General features: G+C 58.6%; 1 protein-coding gene across 1 annotated transcript; it reads right to left on the bottom strand.

Moving 5' to 3' along the window:
• Positions 1-8,622: 8,622 nt before the first annotated feature.
• INHBB (inhibin subunit beta B) lies at positions 8,623-16,098 on the bottom strand. Its single transcript, XM_010954271.2, has 2 exons — positions 13,814-16,098; positions 8,623-11,347 (listed from the first exon to the last, which is right to left on the bottom strand). Exons 1-2 carry the CDS (start codon positions 14,259-14,261, stop codon positions 10,572-10,574), a joined length of 1,224 nt encoding a protein of 407 aa, XP_010952573.2. The 5' UTR covers positions 14,262-16,098; the 3' UTR covers positions 8,623-10,571.
• Positions 16,099-16,334: the final 236 nt, after the last annotated feature.

Here is a 16,334-nt window from a genome sequence, read left to right on the forward strand (position 1 = left end):
CTCTGTGACACTGTGTGACCCTGGGCAAGTCACTGCGCTATCTGCACTTCAGTTTCTGCAGAAAAAGAAATGAAAATAGCCCCTAGAGGCATGTTGGATCTACTGGGTTAAAAATATGTCAAAGGCTTAGAAGAGTTCTCGGCGCACCATGAACTGTCAGTCAGGGGCAGCTGTCATCATCTCATTTCATCCCCACAAGCCGAGGAGCTAGCTCCTATTACTAGGAGTATGTATGATGAGGAAACGGGGACACAGAGAGGTTAAGTCCTCCCAGGGCACACAGCTAGGACAGGGTGGAGCTGGAGTCTGGAAAGCCATAGTCGCCCGCAAGCCTATGCTCTGAGACCATCCCCAGGCCCTGGCCCACGGGCCCTCTTGGGAAGCCACAGCAGCAGAGCCCTGGGCCCGGGGTGGACCCTGTAGGAAGGCGCCCTGGGCCCACCCAGCCTGGATGGACCTGCCTCTTCCAGAAGATCTTTCTCTGTGATCCCACAGCCCTACTTCTTGCCCTCAGGAGCCATGTGCACACTCATATATAGAGATCACAGTGCTGGGTGGGGATCACATCTTGGAGGTCCTGACTCTGCTTAGGAGGGACCCCCTAGCCCTGCACACAGAGCGAGCCCTGGGCAAGTGTCTGGGCTCCATAAGCAGGGGGACCCCAGGCAAGTCACAGCCCCTCCCTGTACCTCGGCTCCCCTCTGCAGACGAGAGCTTGGGTGGTCTCCTCTACAGTTTTGTGATCCAACCAGCTTCAGCAACGGGTGCCTCACCCTCACCCCACCCCCAAAACACTAAGCCTCCAGGGCTTACCTTCCCATGACTCGCAGAAGACAGAACAGGGACTTTCTCTTTTAACTTTAACCGAGAGGTATGTCGCCAGTGGGGAGACCAGACTTTCCAACACCAAACCAGTGCACCACTGACTACCCACAGCAGCCATCTTCCCCTGCCCACTCCAGACAGATGGGAGGGGAGAGCGCATCCCAGCCTGGAGCTCAGAAGAGCAAAACTTTATGCAAAGACAACTTTCTGTCCAACCACCACGGCTAGAGGCCAGGTGTCCCCAGCCACCAAAGAACATAGAATAACCCTGTGAGCGGAGGGCAGCAGGCACGCCTGGGTCTCTTACCTGGGAGCTGAAGTTGACATGAAGTCAGCTCAGGATGACCTGCCCCTCCAAATGCCATCGAAATCTCCAGGGGCCCTGCCTCTTGGATGAGAATGGCCGCTGGCCACAGCAGGGACCCACGGGGGCTGCAGGGAGCTGCCCTCAAAGAGGCAGGGATGCCAGCTTTTATGTAGGAACAGACTTCACACAGGCACTTATGAAAGCAGAGAAATGAATAGAATACTAGAGAAATGAATGAGTGAATGAATGAATGAGTGAGCTGTCTGGCCCAATCCAATTTCAAATGAGAAGAATATGGGCTAGAGAGGGCAAAAAGCTTGCCTGAGATCACACAACAATTGATGGCAGGGCCTGGATAAGGCCTTCAATCAGCAAGTGTTTATTGAGCATCTGCTGTGTGCCGGGCCTGGGGACACAGAGTGACACAAGCAGACGGAGCCCTTGCCCTCATGAGGCTTATAGTCTGCTCCCGAGGCCAGTCCCCTGATCCTAGTCCAGGGCGCTTTCTCGCACTGAAATAGCACAGAGCGCTCACCGCCACGGGCTTTACTCAGACCCTCCGGGGAGTCAGTGAGCGGCACCCGGTGGCGCACCGGCCTGCGGAGCTGACTCAGGCCTTGTGTACTTTCCACTCCTTCCCGGCTCAGTCGGAGCATTAATTATTAATGCTGAGATAATGGACACTCATTAATGTGCCAGTCATCCACGGGGGAGCGGGGCCCCGCATTAACCAATTCATGGCTCAGTGATTGATTAATTAAAGCTGAGCTTTTATGAGACACCCTCGGGTGGCAAACCGCACTCTCTGGGGGTGGACGACAAGGCAGGAAGAGAAGCCTGCTTGGGTGCCACAGGTTCCAGGGAGGAACTGGGATGCCAGCGCGGACGCTTGATTGGAGCCCAGGCACTGGGCTACCTCCCAGTCGGGCTGGCACTGCCTTTGCCCACAGCAGCTAATAAATGAGGCCGAGCTTCAATATGAAGCCTGAACATTCAGGGCAAATGACAGATTTTGGAAAATGCTATTGCATGAATCCCCTCTGGGGCATGGGTGCTCTTAAAAGGGAGAGATATAATAAGGTACAGGCAGGAATGCCAGCTTCTGGTCTTAGCCAGGGCTGAGCCTCTCCCTGGTCCTGCTGGCCCCTTCAGCCTCAGTTGTTCCAGCAGGGAAATGGGTGAGTGGGGCTAGATGTCTCATCCCCGAGACTGCTGTCCCTTTACTCACTTAACGAGTGTGTGTTGGGCACTTACTCTGTCCCAGCCTCAGGACGGTGGCATGATGGACAGTGCAGACCCTGGGTCCCCTAGAGTCCAGGTTGGCAGCCTCCTGGGGGAGGCAGGTGTGTGCCTAATCAGTGACAGTGACAAGTGACAAGTGAGACTGGGAGCTGGGATCCTACTCCAGAGCTCTGAACGGTGAAGTCCAATTAGCCAAGTAAAAAGGAGGAGAAAGTGTTCTGGCCAAGAAAGGGTATTTGGGAGGCACAGAGGTGAAAGCAGGGGGCTGTGGGTAGGAAACTGTAGGCTTCAAGTGGGGAGGGAGCAGCCAGGCCTGGGACCCCAGGGAGCCTGTTACCCACCAGACTCCTTCCAGCAGCTGTGGGGCTGTGGATGAGTCTTATACAGGGGAGTGACAAGGTCTGCCAAGGTTTACTTCAACTACCCAGGAGGAGCTGGAGAAGGTCATGGGGGTGTTTTGGTAAAAGATCTGTGATGCCCCAATTGCAGTGCAGCCACTACCAAACAGGTGAAAGGACCAGCCTTCAGCCAGCTGGCACGGCGTGGGCAGAGCCAGCCCCGTCCACTGCCACTGCCGGCTGTCCCCAAAAGGCAGGACTTACCAAAACTCCCAGGGGTAAAGCCGCACCTAAAGGCTGCCTCAGGCCCTCAGGGAGCACCTCCAGGACTGCTCAGTCAAGGCCATTCATGTTGTTTGTGCTTTGACCCACTCTGGGAAGGAGGAGGCCTCAGAGGAGCCCAGGTGGCCCTCGGAGCCCCTCTCACGGCAGGGAAGTTAGGAAGCTGCCTCAGAGCCACTCACGTGCTATGGCAGCTCTGTGGCCCTGGGAAGGAGAGGTGGCCCCCCTGGGAGCTTCATTGCCCAGTGGGGATAATACCAATGACTTACCTCCCTTAGAAGTGAAATTGCCCTGAAGTCCAGCCCAGAGCCAGACATCCCTCTGGTGAGTAAGAGGGTTCCCCGGTGCCCTAGAAACCAGGCTGTAGGCTCAAGGAGGCTCCCCTGGGACCTGATTTGTGCTCCACCCAAAGGCTAGGCAGCAATGGAGGTGGGGGAGGATGGCAGACCCAGCCCCCAACACCCCTCATTTCAGACAAGGGCTGCAAAACACTGAGCTGATCCGGGCTCCACCTCCCACAAGCACCCCCATCCGCTTGTGCATCCTGAGCAGACCAGGATCTAATGAGTTTCCCAACCACCTCCAAAGTCTGAATACGCTGTCGTGGGACTCTGCCCCTCCGCCGCCCCCAGAGATGCACGGGGCACAAGAAGCTCCCTGTAAAGGGTGGGCGGGTAGCAAAGACTCCTTCTGCCATCCCTGCCATCCCTGCCAGCCCTGTCAGCCCTGCCAGCCCTGTTTTCTCCCCTGCCCCTCCCTGCTCTGCCTCTATGAGGAGTCTCAGAATCCATCCTTGAAATCCCATTTGCAAAAGTGGTCAGTGTTTTTCTCAGTATTTTTTCAGCACCCCAGTGGGTCCTCACGCCCAACAGATTCTCGGGAGTCTCCAATACATCAGACAGGTCCCCATTCCTGCTGACCGAGTGACACTTCTCATCAGGTAGGATCTGCAAGTGGCACACACCCCGCAGGCGGACCTGCTGGAGCCCCCATGGGGAAAGGATGGGGTAGGAGGAGGGCTGGAGGGCAGCCGAGGCACTTCGAAAGGACCCCTCTAGGGCATACCCAGCTGCAGCCACGAAGCAGCCCCCAGTCCCTCTGCTTTACAGCAGCTCTCCCCGCTCCCTCCTGTTTCCTCCAATCCCCTGGGGCTCAAGGGCCCTGAAGTTCCCTGGAGAACATCGAAGGGAGAGGAGGCAGAATCTGGAAGGCCACAGACACGGTTCCTCCCCTTGAGTAGCTGTGAGACCTCAAGCAGGACACTCAACTTCCTTGAACCTCAACTTCCCCATCAGTAAAACGGGCACATCGCACCTGCCCAGCAGGAAGGTTACAAAGAAGCCCTCTGTTTGATGGCAGGAAGTTCTCAATGAATTTTAGCTAACACCGTCTTCCTCCTCCCCCGCCCCCCTTCTCATCATCTTAGCCTCTGTGAATATTCATTGAATGAGTAACAGAATGAAAGGGTTGTGCCCTAGGGAGGGACTTTGGGCAGAAGGGAGGGACTCTGGAAGGGCCACCACTCCTGAAACGTGGAAAACAGCAACAATGAAGCCACACCCACCACAGCATGGCCTGTTCCAAGCACCTCACTGCACCCAACACCCCCCTGAGCCTTTGGGCCCCATGCTGGGCAGTGTCATGGTCCCCATGTTACAGATGAGGAAACTGAGAGGTTAAGTAAGCCAGGATCGCAGAACTGGGTGGGCTGGCCCTGAGCCCATGTGTCCCAGTGACTCTTCTCCATGAAGATGGTCCGGGCCACCCCTGTAGCCACAGGGCCCAGCAGCCATCCCACCCAATTGACCAGGGAGGGAGTGGGGCTGGTGCATGGGTGGCTGTCCCCGCAGCCAGAGAGGAACAGTTCAGTGCACAGATGCCACTGATACCCCAGGCAGGAGTCATGGCATGAGTAAGGGAGCAGTCCCCTCCCAGCTAGAAGCCGAGAAAACCCCTAGCCTCTCCTCTCCTCCAGGGATGCCCCAGAACAGCCAAGTCCCCCCCTTATATCTGCTTCTGGGCAGCTGAATGGCTAGGAGTAATTTTGGAAACAGCTCTTGGGAGCAACTCTGAGCCCTGCAACTTATGAGCTGTGCAAACTTCAGTGAATGGCTTTCTCAACCTTAATTTTTTCATCTCTAAAATGGGGATAATAATGACTACACTGAGATGATACATGATCCCAACACAGAAGAGCAGGCACCCAGGAAATGTTTGTTGAGTGACTAAGGGACTGACCAGATGGTGCCATTCTAATTTTAAAGGGCTTTGGGGCTACAGGGATACTGTGGTGACTCCCCTGGCACTGAGAGGCCAGGGCAAGGCAGCAGGAGCTGTGAAACCACACTGAGGGCAAACACAGAGACCACCGAAACGGTGCCTACAACCCCTGCCCCCTAAGCCCAGCGCCCAGCACCTGGCTGGCAAAAGGATGATCGTAGAGTCTAACTGCAGCGGGAGTTGCCAGCAATTGCCCAAATTTTAAAATATAACTACCCCAATCACAAAGTATATAACCGGTCAGGCGCATCACCTCTCGATGAGGAAGAAAATTAAAATGACCAGAAATACACACAGCCAACCTGCAGCCACACCCCACAATCAGTCGCAAATCCACATGGTCTCACACTCAACCGCACACATGCCCGCTCACCTTCACAACCTCAGAGACGGCCAACCACACACCCAAACTCACACACAGCCAATCACACAAGGCCACAGTCACAGTCTCACACTCCCCACGGGTCAGCATCCAGAAAGTCAAACCTACAATCACAAAGTGGCCCGTCACTCAACCTCACCCTCAGTTCCCCATCCACTCCCACTAATAGCCATCCCCACCCCCCACGCAGCCAAGAACACCACTGACTGCTCACCCATAGCCCTCATGTCACCCAGGGGCTCCCAGAGCCTGCCACACCCACCCCACTCATGCCCCAGGCCTCACATATGGCAGGCCCAGCCCTTCTTGCAAAGCTCGTAGGTAATTTGTCATTTGCTCACAACATCCCATTGAAAGTCTGGTAACTGGGCTGGGGTTGCTCCCCGGGCCTCTGCTCACAGGAAGGGGGTTTTGCTTCTGCTTCTTTGCCTGCAAAGGCATACTTTCTTCAGCCCACCAGTCTCCCAAGCTTGGTGGCAACCTGTGGCCTCCCTGCCCCCTTCCCGCCCTCGCAGGAGGCCTGGGGGACTGCCGGACTCTCCGAGGCAGGTAGCCTGCCAGGCCCCTTGAGGGGTTCCTCAGCAAGAGCTCCCACAGGGCTTTGCAGAAGGCATGATGCTGGGCCAGCCTGAGTTCCAGGTGGGTCGGGGGCCCAGCCAGAGTGCAAGGGCTGCCCTAGTCCCTCTTCCCGGTCCCTGCCTGGAAGGGGCTCTCCCTGCGGTAGGGACCCTCTGCCCCTGGGCCAGGCACACTGGTATCACGCCTGAGAGAGCTGGGAGGGAAAGCAGACACAGGACACTCCTGGAGCCTTGGCTTACTGGATCCTGAGTCTGGGGAATGGGGGAAAGCCAGGGGCAGTGAGCATGGCACTGTCTGCACACGGGAGGGTCCCCTCTCCCGCCACACCCCAGCCTTAGACTCCACTGAGTCTCTGAGGAAGGTCAGACAAGGACAAATCCAGCGCGGTGGAAACATCAGAGGCGGGTGGGGCCGGCAGCCTCTGGCTCCGGCTGGCCCAGCCTGACCCACTGGTCCTGTGAGAGGCTAACAGCCTGTAGCCCAAGAAGGAAGGGAGGGGCAGAGGGAAGGAGAGCAGGAGGGGTCGGGGTCAGAGGCACTGGACCTGGTGGGCAGTGTGGGAGGCCCGGCCTCTGGGCCTGGGTTGGCGGGGCTCCAGGGGTGCCTCTGGGGAGAGGTGGGACCCTAGGCCAGGCCCACTGGGAAGATAAGGGGAGTGAATAGGAAAAAAACCAATCGGAAGAAAAGGACTGGGGACTGAATGAGCAAAGGAAAAACAAAGAAGCCAATGACTGCAGCAGCACAGGAAGGAAGCTGCATGGCTCCCAGCCCCGGGACAGGCATGCATGCCTGCCTAACTGCACCTCTTCTGTCTGCACGGGGGGGGGGGGGGGGTCCCCTCTCCCTGCCATACCCAGCCCTGGATGCCCCTGGAGCCCCCCACTGCAGGCCCAGAGAATAAGTGACAACCACCATTGCCCTGGGGAGGGGAGTTTGACCCCACTGGGCCACAGGCCAGCACAGGGCAGCAGGGCGCCATACAGGGACCATGACTGCCAGCCACTGGCCTCCTGACCTCGTAGTCTCAAGCCCTTCCTGAAGCTAGCACGAGCCTCGTGGACCAGCGTGTGATGCTCTGCCCCAGGAGGGTGCCTACAGGTGCTCAATATCCAGTTAGCAGAAGCACCCTGGTGACTCTCACACCAGCCCCCTTGAAGGCTGCCAGCAAAAATTTCTGTGCTGAGGCAGGGATGAGGCAGGGGCTGGCTTGAGGGCTTAGCCCACCACAGGGCTGGGACCACTCAGTCGTAACCCCCCCACCCCCAAATGCCCAGGTCAGGCCTGTCTTTATGAAAATGTCTTCTTTGCCATCATTAATTTTTCTACCAAGACTTCACCGGTTAACAAATCCTCCCCTCAGACGGAAGCCTGGCAGGTGGCAGCTCTCCTGGACAGGCAAAGAATGGGAAAAGACACAGGCCAGAGGCTGCCCCTGCCACCAGCTAGCTATGTGAATTGCGATAGACCCCTCCAGCTGCCCAGAGCCTCCCTCAGTTTCCCCATGGTTGTCTTAATGGGGTTAGATGATCCCTAAGGTCCCACTTGTTTAAATGTCCTGAGATTTTCTGGGAAGACCACACATGACCCCAAAACCAAGTTGCAGCCCCAGTGGCCCTGTAGGGGCTCAGATGAAGGCAAGGCCTTCGTGTTGCAGTGCCCCCCAGGGGAACAGGAGGACCAGCCGCGGCACCTGGGCTCAAGTGCCCAGGGTACCTTTCCTGGCTGTGTGATCTCAGGTAAGCCCTGAACTTCTCTGAGCCTCAGACTCCAAACTCTGGGAAACGAAGATGAAATCATTTCCCACAAAGGCGTGATCTAAAGGCTGCATGATAATGGCACTGGGTGGGCATCTCCAGTCTTACCTGCAGCTGTGGTTGGACGACTGCCTTTGCTAACACCACCACCACCTTCCACCAGTTAACATCCCCACAGGAAAGGACAATCAGCATCCTCATGGCCTTGCTTCCGGCTTCCACCCCAAGGTATTAACCTCTTCTGCTGATAGCTGTGTCTATCAGTACGTGGAGATGGGCATGGGGTCAGGTGGGCTTCAACCGCCCAGGTTTTCATTTCATCCCGGGAATGGGGGCTTAACCAGCACTTTCAAATGGTAATAAACGCAGCCTTGGTGAAACATAATGAGTCTGGGGACTAGAAGGGTAAACACATGTGTAATTCATGAATTTGCTCATTGTCCTTCATTTTGATCTTCTGCCATTTTTCCTCGACTCTCTTCCTGCCACTGAGCTTGTGGCAAGGACTCAGAGCGCCCGGGGTGAACATGAAAGCAACCAGCATCAGAGCTGGACACCTGGACCCGCCCTCCTCCCAGAGGCCACCTCCAGCCCCAAGCCCCCAGCCCAGATATCACGCAAGCAGGAAGCCCGTGGCACTCAATCTTTTATTTTCTTAAACTGTACACAAATGTAAAATACTTTAACAGCAAGTCTATGGGAAAATTGTTTGGTTTTAAATTATTATGAAACAGAACCTAAGGGGAGCTTTATTAAATAAACATAAAGATGAGGATTTAAGGATACACACCTGCATTCTACCATCGTCATTTTTACTCTACCTTCTGGGTGTGTAAGGATAGAAAAGACACATCAAACTGAATAAACAAAATCCATTTATACCCTGAAACGTTGGCAGGCCACTCAAGGGATTGTTCAGAACGTCTACCTCATATAAGATGGCCTCACCATCTAATAAAAATTAAAACTGATCTCTTGGCCTCTTTGGTTCCAAAATTATGTATAATACATTTAACTGTATTTTTTTTTTCGCTGCTATAAAAATAACTTCTTTTTTTCAAATGGCAGTTTCTGACTAATCATGCAACTAAATCAGTGCAAACATTAAAAGCAATCATTCGCTTAAAAAAGAAGCAAAGGATTTCATTTCAAGTATAAAAAAATATAAAAAGAGTCGTACGAGTCCAGTTTCATCTAGTGTAGGTCAACCCTTTAAATTGCATAGTTCACGTGGCGCTCGGACATCTAGGGGTGAGCAAGTTCACTGCTCTGCCAAGGGCCACTTCTGGACACACGTGGATGGGCAAGTGCTATATCATGTGCGTTCAGGCCGGTCTGTAAGTGCTAGGAGGGGCGGGCAGGCGGGCGAGCAGGCGGGGGGCCACGTCCGTGGCCGGCCCTGGTGGCTGGGCCCACATGGGCCACTTCTGCAAAGCAGCTGAAATCCTCCCCTATTTCCCCAAGACCAGTTCAACTGCTCCTCTCCCTCACCCCCTGCTGAGGGGGGGCAACCCCACCGCCTCCCCTCCCCTAAGCATTTCCAGAATGCCTCCACCCCATTATTTCCTCCTCCTCGGAGCTCATCCCCTTGGAAAGAGTCATTTTCTCCCCCTCTTCCCACAAATCAGTCCTAGAGGACTATCCCCATGAAGGGCACCAATTGCAACTTTTTTCTTTCCACTTAGAACAATTCAGATTTTAACTTAAAAGGTCACACCTGGTAGAAAAGTCCCTTTTCAATGATACAACTGGAATGAATGATCATTCAACTGCTAGTGATCAGTTAAAGCATCAAATTAAGACCCTTCTCTCCCTCCCTCCCCGCCCCCAAAACAAACACATGGAGAAGTCACGCCAGGGACCCAAGCAACAGTCAAACAGTCATTGCCACTGCTCTATGGTCTCTGGTCTCCGGCAGGTGATGTCCTTTTGGGGTCTCCTTCCCTCTCCAAGGGCGGGAAAGGACAAGCTGCCCTGGTCCCACAGCAGGAAGGATCCCAGGCAGGGGAGGAAGGCAACACATGGGAGCCAAGAGATGCTGGGGCATGGCGGGCCTTGCACAAGCAAAGGGGGACACACAGCCCTCCGCCTGCCCACACGTTCCCCACCCCCGCATCTGCTTCTCCACTCCGGGGCTCCCGTGCTGGCTCTCTCTCTGTCTCTGTCTTTGTGCTTTTATGTGTGCTCGGAAGGCGCGATTCAGAGTGGCCGGGCCAGCTGGTGGGAATGGTGGCTGCTCACCCCATTCTCTCCAATTGACAGGCGTTTGTAGCTAAGCTGCCATTTGTCACCGCATCCATTTGCTGGTATCCTGGAGGCTGCTGTGTGGGTGGCAGGATGCATTTGGCTGTGCGTGTCTACGTGTGCATTTTAAAGTCTTTCGTGTCCGTGGAGGGTTCTCCCTCTGGTTTTGACTGATTGCTTGATGAAGAAGTAGGAAACTCTCTCAGGCCTCCCCCTGGCACCTCCCGGTGCCCAATGGCACAACTGGACTCCACCTGCCATGCACCCCATTCCCACAGGGACTGGAGGAAGCCCGACCAGGGCCAGCCCCGAGTCCCACCGCCAACGCGCTGCCGCCATCAGGCGCAGCCGCACTCCTCCACGATCATGTTGGGCACGTCCCGCTTGACGATGTTGTACTCGTCGTCGAAGTAGAGCATGGACATGGTGCTCAGCTTGGTGGGGATGCAGCAGGAGTTCACCGTGCCCGGATTCAGACCCCGCATGCGGTACTGATTCACCACGGCCGTGTGGAAGGAGGAGGCGGAGCCAGGGACCCCCGCCAGGTAGGCTGGGCAGCTGCCCTCACAGTAGTTCCCGTAGTAGCCGGTGGGCGCGATGATCCAGTCGTTCCAGCCAATGAGGCGGAAGTCGATGAAGAACTGTTGCCTGCAACAGAGGTTGGTCCTGCCATCGCACTCCAGGCCCCGCTTGCGAATGCGATGCCTGCTGTCGCCCAGGCGTGCTTGCACGACCACAAAGGGCCGGTGCGACTCCTCGCCGGGGTCCACGAACACAGGCACCACGGCCAGCTCCTGGCAGCCATCGCACTGCACATCCAGGCTCAGTCGCCGCTCGCCGCGCTCAAACAAGGCCTGGATGGCCTCGGTGAGTGGGAAGGTGTGCCAGCCGCTGCGCTTGAGGTCCACCCGCTTCTCTACCACGTTCCACCGATCACCATGGCCCTGCTCCTGGAAGTACACCTTGACCCGCACCTTCCGCCGGCTGCCCTTCTCCAGGACGTAAGGCAGCAGCTTTAGGTAAAGCCACAGGCTGGCCTGTACCACAAACAGGTTCTGGTTGCCTTCATTGGAGATGAAGAAGTACAGGCGGACCCTGGAGGAGGCGAGGCCATCTGCAGAGAAGTGGGAGAGCAGGCCAAGTTAATGCAGGGAGAACACGAGGCAATGGGGGAAAAAGACTCTGCTGCATGATGCTGGAATGCGCACTCGCCACGCAGCTGGAAGACGTTACTGACCAGAAATACTGTTCCTGGGGCCAGGGCCTCTGACTGGAACCTGGGAGAGGCAGAGCAAATCCTTTCCCATTGAGAAACCTGGACCAGGTTGGAGCTGGAGGGTCCAGGCCTATAAAATCCAGCCTCACCTCTCCCAGGCCAGGGTTCCCTGGAGACAGGCTGTCAGGCCTCAAAGCTCAACAGAGGAACTTGTCAGGAGGCCAAGATCTTAACAAGTTGTTATGGGTATCTGTGAAATCTGAAAAACAAAACCAAGATCTCACCAAGGATTTTGGGGGTGGGTTGTTTTAGCAGCATTTTGGGTTTTTTTTTTTTTTTTTTTGGTTAACTTAGGGCATTGCAAAATCCAGCTGAGCCACCTACCTCCTCTTTCCAGTGTTTACCTAAGCATGATCTGATCCAACCCCCAGTGGAACCTCCACTGCAAACAAGCCAGCTCTGCTCAAATTTCTGACACAGGAACGTGTGCTTTGCAGACTGCAAAGTGCAGCCTTCCTTTCCCAGTTGTTCCAGGGGAAAGGACACTCAGCTCTGAAACTCGAGGTCCACCCCTTTCACGAGACCCTGGCTCCCCGTTAATGGCACGTTCGAAATCTCCACGGCTAAGATGAATTGGCTTGTTAGTTTTCTCAATAATTCAGTTCCACAAGAAGAGAGGCCATGCCAACGGAGAGAGGACTCCGCTCTCATCCTACATTTCAGTGAATCTTGTCTCTGACAACCCCTACTTTTTTCTTTCTTTCTTCCAGGAAGAACAAATAAGGCAACTGTGTGGCCTCGGCTGGTTTTATCAAACCTCCTACCAATGCACCCCCCAGCCCCCTCCCCAGGCCTCGCCTGGCTCCTCTAATAACACTGACATCTGACTTTGAAATGGGGGAAAGTGCAGCCTTAAAAGCTGGTCTTGGACGAGCTGCCTGTGACCTGAATCTGTTATTTATAAGTCAAAGAGCTGGCTCCGTGAAACGGACCAGAAATATAACAGCCCCCGCTGTCATTTTGTGCCACCGGGACCAAAAGGCCTCCTCGACCTTCCAGAATCATATTTCTACTCTGGGACCCAAAGCACCTTTTAATCCAAGCCCTCTAATTGCATGTCGAGCTTTCCCTGACTCTGTCGGACAGCTAAAACAGCAATGCATTTCTTTCTAAGCACAAACCAGCCCCTGATTGTCTCTGCTTTTCTCCACACCCGGCCATGCAAAACTTTTCATCCCTTTTCATCCCCAAGCGGCACCAGCACAGTCTGCCTGCAGCCTTGTGAAGGGGGGTGCACATTTGGAGCCTGGGGACACAACCGCCACCGCCAGCACGCACACCCCCACCAGGCTCCCTGCCCACCCCGCCCTGCCTGCACCAGGGCTTCCCCCTGCGACCTTCTCCGCAGTCCCTTCGGCACAAATGGGGCTGAGCTCCAGGCACAAAAGCCAGCCTGGCTCATTCAAGTCCTGAAAAGGACAGCGGAGTCGAAAGCACTTGCAACATTTCAGCGAGAGCACATTTTTCTTCTTCTTTTAAAGTTCGAAAGATTTCTTTCTCTCTCTCTTTGATTTTTATATTTAGACAGTGGTAGAAATTTGCAATCCAGAATCGGGAGAAAATTCCAGAAAGAACTCCGACCCTTTGTTAACTACGAACTCTGTGGCTCTAAGGCGAGGGGGCTGCTGTCGCTGCCAGGCGAGCCGAGGGGCACGGGGTTGCTCCCGAGCCGCGTCTTTCTCTGCGTAAATGATGGGACCTGTTGAGAAGCCTGCCTTCCGCCCGATTCCGGTGCCCACACAATCGGAAGAGAGGTTGCCTAGCTCTCCCCAGTGAGGCTTCAGCAATCCTGGCAAGCCCACGCCGCCCGGCTATGGAAGCGGCCCCAGGGGCCTCTCACGGAGGCGCGCGCGCGCACACACACACACATACACACACACTCATCCGGCCCACGGATATCAACAAGCACACACATCTCCATCCACATTGCTAAGCCTACACTCCGATCGTGGGAAACAAAAACATTAGGCAATCACCAAGCAAGTGCCCGCGGAGCCAGGGCCGCACGCATCTGCCGGGAGGGGGACGCGCTCCCAGAGGCACTGGGGCCCGATTCCGGAGAGCAGGGTGGAGGGCAAAGCGCTCCGCGGCAGGGGTAGGGGGAGCAAGAAGGGGTTGCTGCTTGTGGGAAGAGGATGGCAACTAGGACGGAGCGCAAAGGGCCAGAGGCGAGCCGGCGGGTCGAGAAGTCCGGGTTTCCCCCCAGGGCGCGCTGGCTGCTGTGGCGGTGGCGGCCAGAGCGGGCAAGAAGGGGGTGGAGGAGAGAGCGAGGGCCACGGCTGGCCGCCCGAGGGACCGACCCACCTGTCTCAGCGAAGCTGATGATCTCGGAGACGCGCTCCTGGCCGTCAGCGCCCGGGCTGGCGTGGCCGTCGAGGTGCGGGATCTCTACCCGGCCGTCCTCGCGCACCTTGCCCGCGTGCAGCTTGCGCAGGGCCGTGACCATGGCGGCCTTGGGCACGGCGTGTGTGATGTTGGGCCGGCCCCGCATCTGCAGGCGGTTCAAGATGTGCCGTTTCACCGCCTCCAGGAAGTCGCCGTCCACCCGGCCCAGCTCCTCCGGCCGCCGGAAGCTGCCGCACGACGTGCAGGTGTCCTGCGAGCCGCCTGGGGCTCCGGGTGGCGGGGGTGGCGGCGGTGCGGCGGGCGACGGTGGGGGCGTGGGCGAGCCCCAGGCCTCGGGCCCCAGCCAGCCGGCCGCCAGCAGCAAAAGGCAGGCGGCCCCCAGCGCCCGACCGGGCAGCCCGTCCATGGTGCGCCGCTGGCGACGAGGGCGCCCGCCGCGAGGCGAGCTGAGCCGAGCGCAGGGCCGGGCTCCGGGCTCCCGGCGCGCCGCCCCGCCCCGCCCCCGCCCGCGCCCGCCCGGGCCTCCGCCCGCCCGCCGGGAGGGCCGCCGCCGGCTCACAGGGGGAGGGGGCCGGCAGGGCCGCGGGGGTTCCTGCGCAGCGGGGAAGGGGCGCCGAGGGGCGCGGGGGCTGGAGAGGGGCGCGGGGCGAGGCGTGGGCCGGAGGGTCACTGCCGCACGGGCGTCTCGGGGCGCTTCGGCATCTGCAGCCTTCTCCCCATCCTCTCTGCGTCGGGGCCCCGCAGCCCCCGCTCGGGTGAAGCGAAAGCAGTGGCAGTGGCGGCTTGGCCGCCGGGCGGGGAAGGTGGCGAAACGGCCGGTCGACGCAACTTGGCCGAGACGGAAGCGAAGGAGCCGGAGCCCCCGGAGCGGAGCCGAGCGCGGCTTGGCGCGGCGCTGCGGCGGGCGCTGCGGCGGGGCCCCGCGCTCGCACCTGAGCGCCTCGCCCTCGCCGCCTCGCGCCGAGGAAGGGCCGCTGGCGGCGGCGACGGGCGGTTCGTCCTCGCCGCGGGCCGGCGGGCGGGCGGCGGAGGGGAGCGAGCGCAGTGCCGGGAGCGCCGGAGAGCACGGGCCGGCTCAGAGGCGGCGCGGAGCCCCGGGCTGCGGGCCCTGCAGTCCTCCCAGCGCGTCACACCGCAAAGTTGTCTCCAGGCTCCCGGGGCGCCGCATCCACCGGCGGGCGGGCCGGCCGCTGCGCGCTTCGCCGGGCCCTCTGCTCCGCCCGCCTCCTCTCTGCCTGCCTCCCTCCGCTCGCCTGCGCGGGCCGGCTGAGCGCGGGGCGCCTGGCGAGGAAGGCGAGGCGGAGGCAGGGCCCTTCTCGCCCCTGTCTCCTTTGCCTGCCGCCGCGGCGGCGATGTCGGCTTGAGCGCCTTAAAGTCTCTCAGCGTCCCCGGTGCGGATGCCCTAGCTCGCTCTCCCACTGGCACACGCCGCAGGGCCGGGAGAGAGCGGGCGGGTGGCGGCCGCGTCCCCGCGCCCGACCACGACAGAGTGCAGAGCCCGCCGAGGAGGAGTTCTTCTCTTTGGCCTCTCTTCTTTTACTCTCCTCGTTTTTTCTCCCAAGGGGGTTAAAAAAAAAAAGCCGCACAATCTCCGTATGTGCGCGCGCGTTGAGATAGAGGTTGGCAAAAAAAGGCAGGGGGGGCCGAGTCTCGTCCTGGCCTTGCGGGAGGAGACTGTCCGTGCCTCCCCGCTCCGGCTTCCCGGGAGGGGGGGCAGGGGAGGGGGGAGGCGGAATCTGTTCAGGTCGGTGCTGCCCGCTCCCCCCGCCCACCCCCGCTTCCCTCCGCTTCTTTCCTTTCTGCCTTCGCGAGGAGGAGGAGCGAGCAGGTCCTCTCCCTTCCCCCCACCCCCGCAATGCCGGGCCACTTTTGCGGTCCCGAAACTTTCTCACCACGTGGGCGCCCCGGACCCTCGCCCAGCTGGGCGGCCGGCGGCACCGACGGGCTCCCGGCTCAGGATCCCGGCGCTTGCCTCCTCCCCTCGGCTGTGCAGGCCCTGCCCTCGTCCCTGCCGCCGCCCTCTGGGACCAGGAGAGGCAACTCTTGCAGCCGCAGCCGCCCCCGGCCCTCCTGGGGTGCTCCCTCGCGGGCCCCGGAGAGGCGGGGGCGGCGATGCGGCCTCGGGCGCCGCGGGCTGGCTCCGCCGGTGGATGTCGCTCCCGGGCTGCAGTGCCCTAGCCGAGCGCCCCGGGCCGCCAGCGCACTGGGCGAGGCGTGGGCCCTGCAGGCTGGAGGCCTGTCGAGCCGCTGCCTCCGCCGGTCCGAGCCTTAGGAACTCCTCGACTGTGTGGGGAACCAGCCTCGAGGCCGAGAAGCCTCCGAGTTCCGGGGCTTTGGCAGGGTTGCGAGGTCTCCACCACCCTCCACCCCCACCCCCACACTAGTTGGCAAACATTGGCCTCAGACAAACCCGGGTTCCAGTCGAGGCCCAGCCACTGCCAGCTTTGTGGTAGTGACTTCGGATAGAGCTTTCACACTC

This window comes from Camelus bactrianus, chromosome 5, assembly GCF_048773025.1.
Source record: "Camelus bactrianus isolate YW-2024 breed Bactrian camel chromosome 5, ASM4877302v1, whole genome shotgun sequence".
Taxonomy (NCBI): Eukaryota; Metazoa; Chordata; class Mammalia; order Artiodactyla; family Camelidae; genus Camelus; species Camelus bactrianus.

Excerpts from the sequence above, each read along its gene's own strand:
- INHBB (XM_010954271.2), bottom strand. The coding sequence starts at position 14,261 with ATGGACGGGCTGCCCGGTCGGGCGCTGGGGGCCGCCTGCCTTTTGCTG. Across the intron at positions 11,348-13,813 it reads CATCAGCTTCGCTGAGACAG|ATGGCCTCGCCTCCTCCAGG; the intron begins GTGGGTCGGTCC and ends ACTTCTCTGCAG.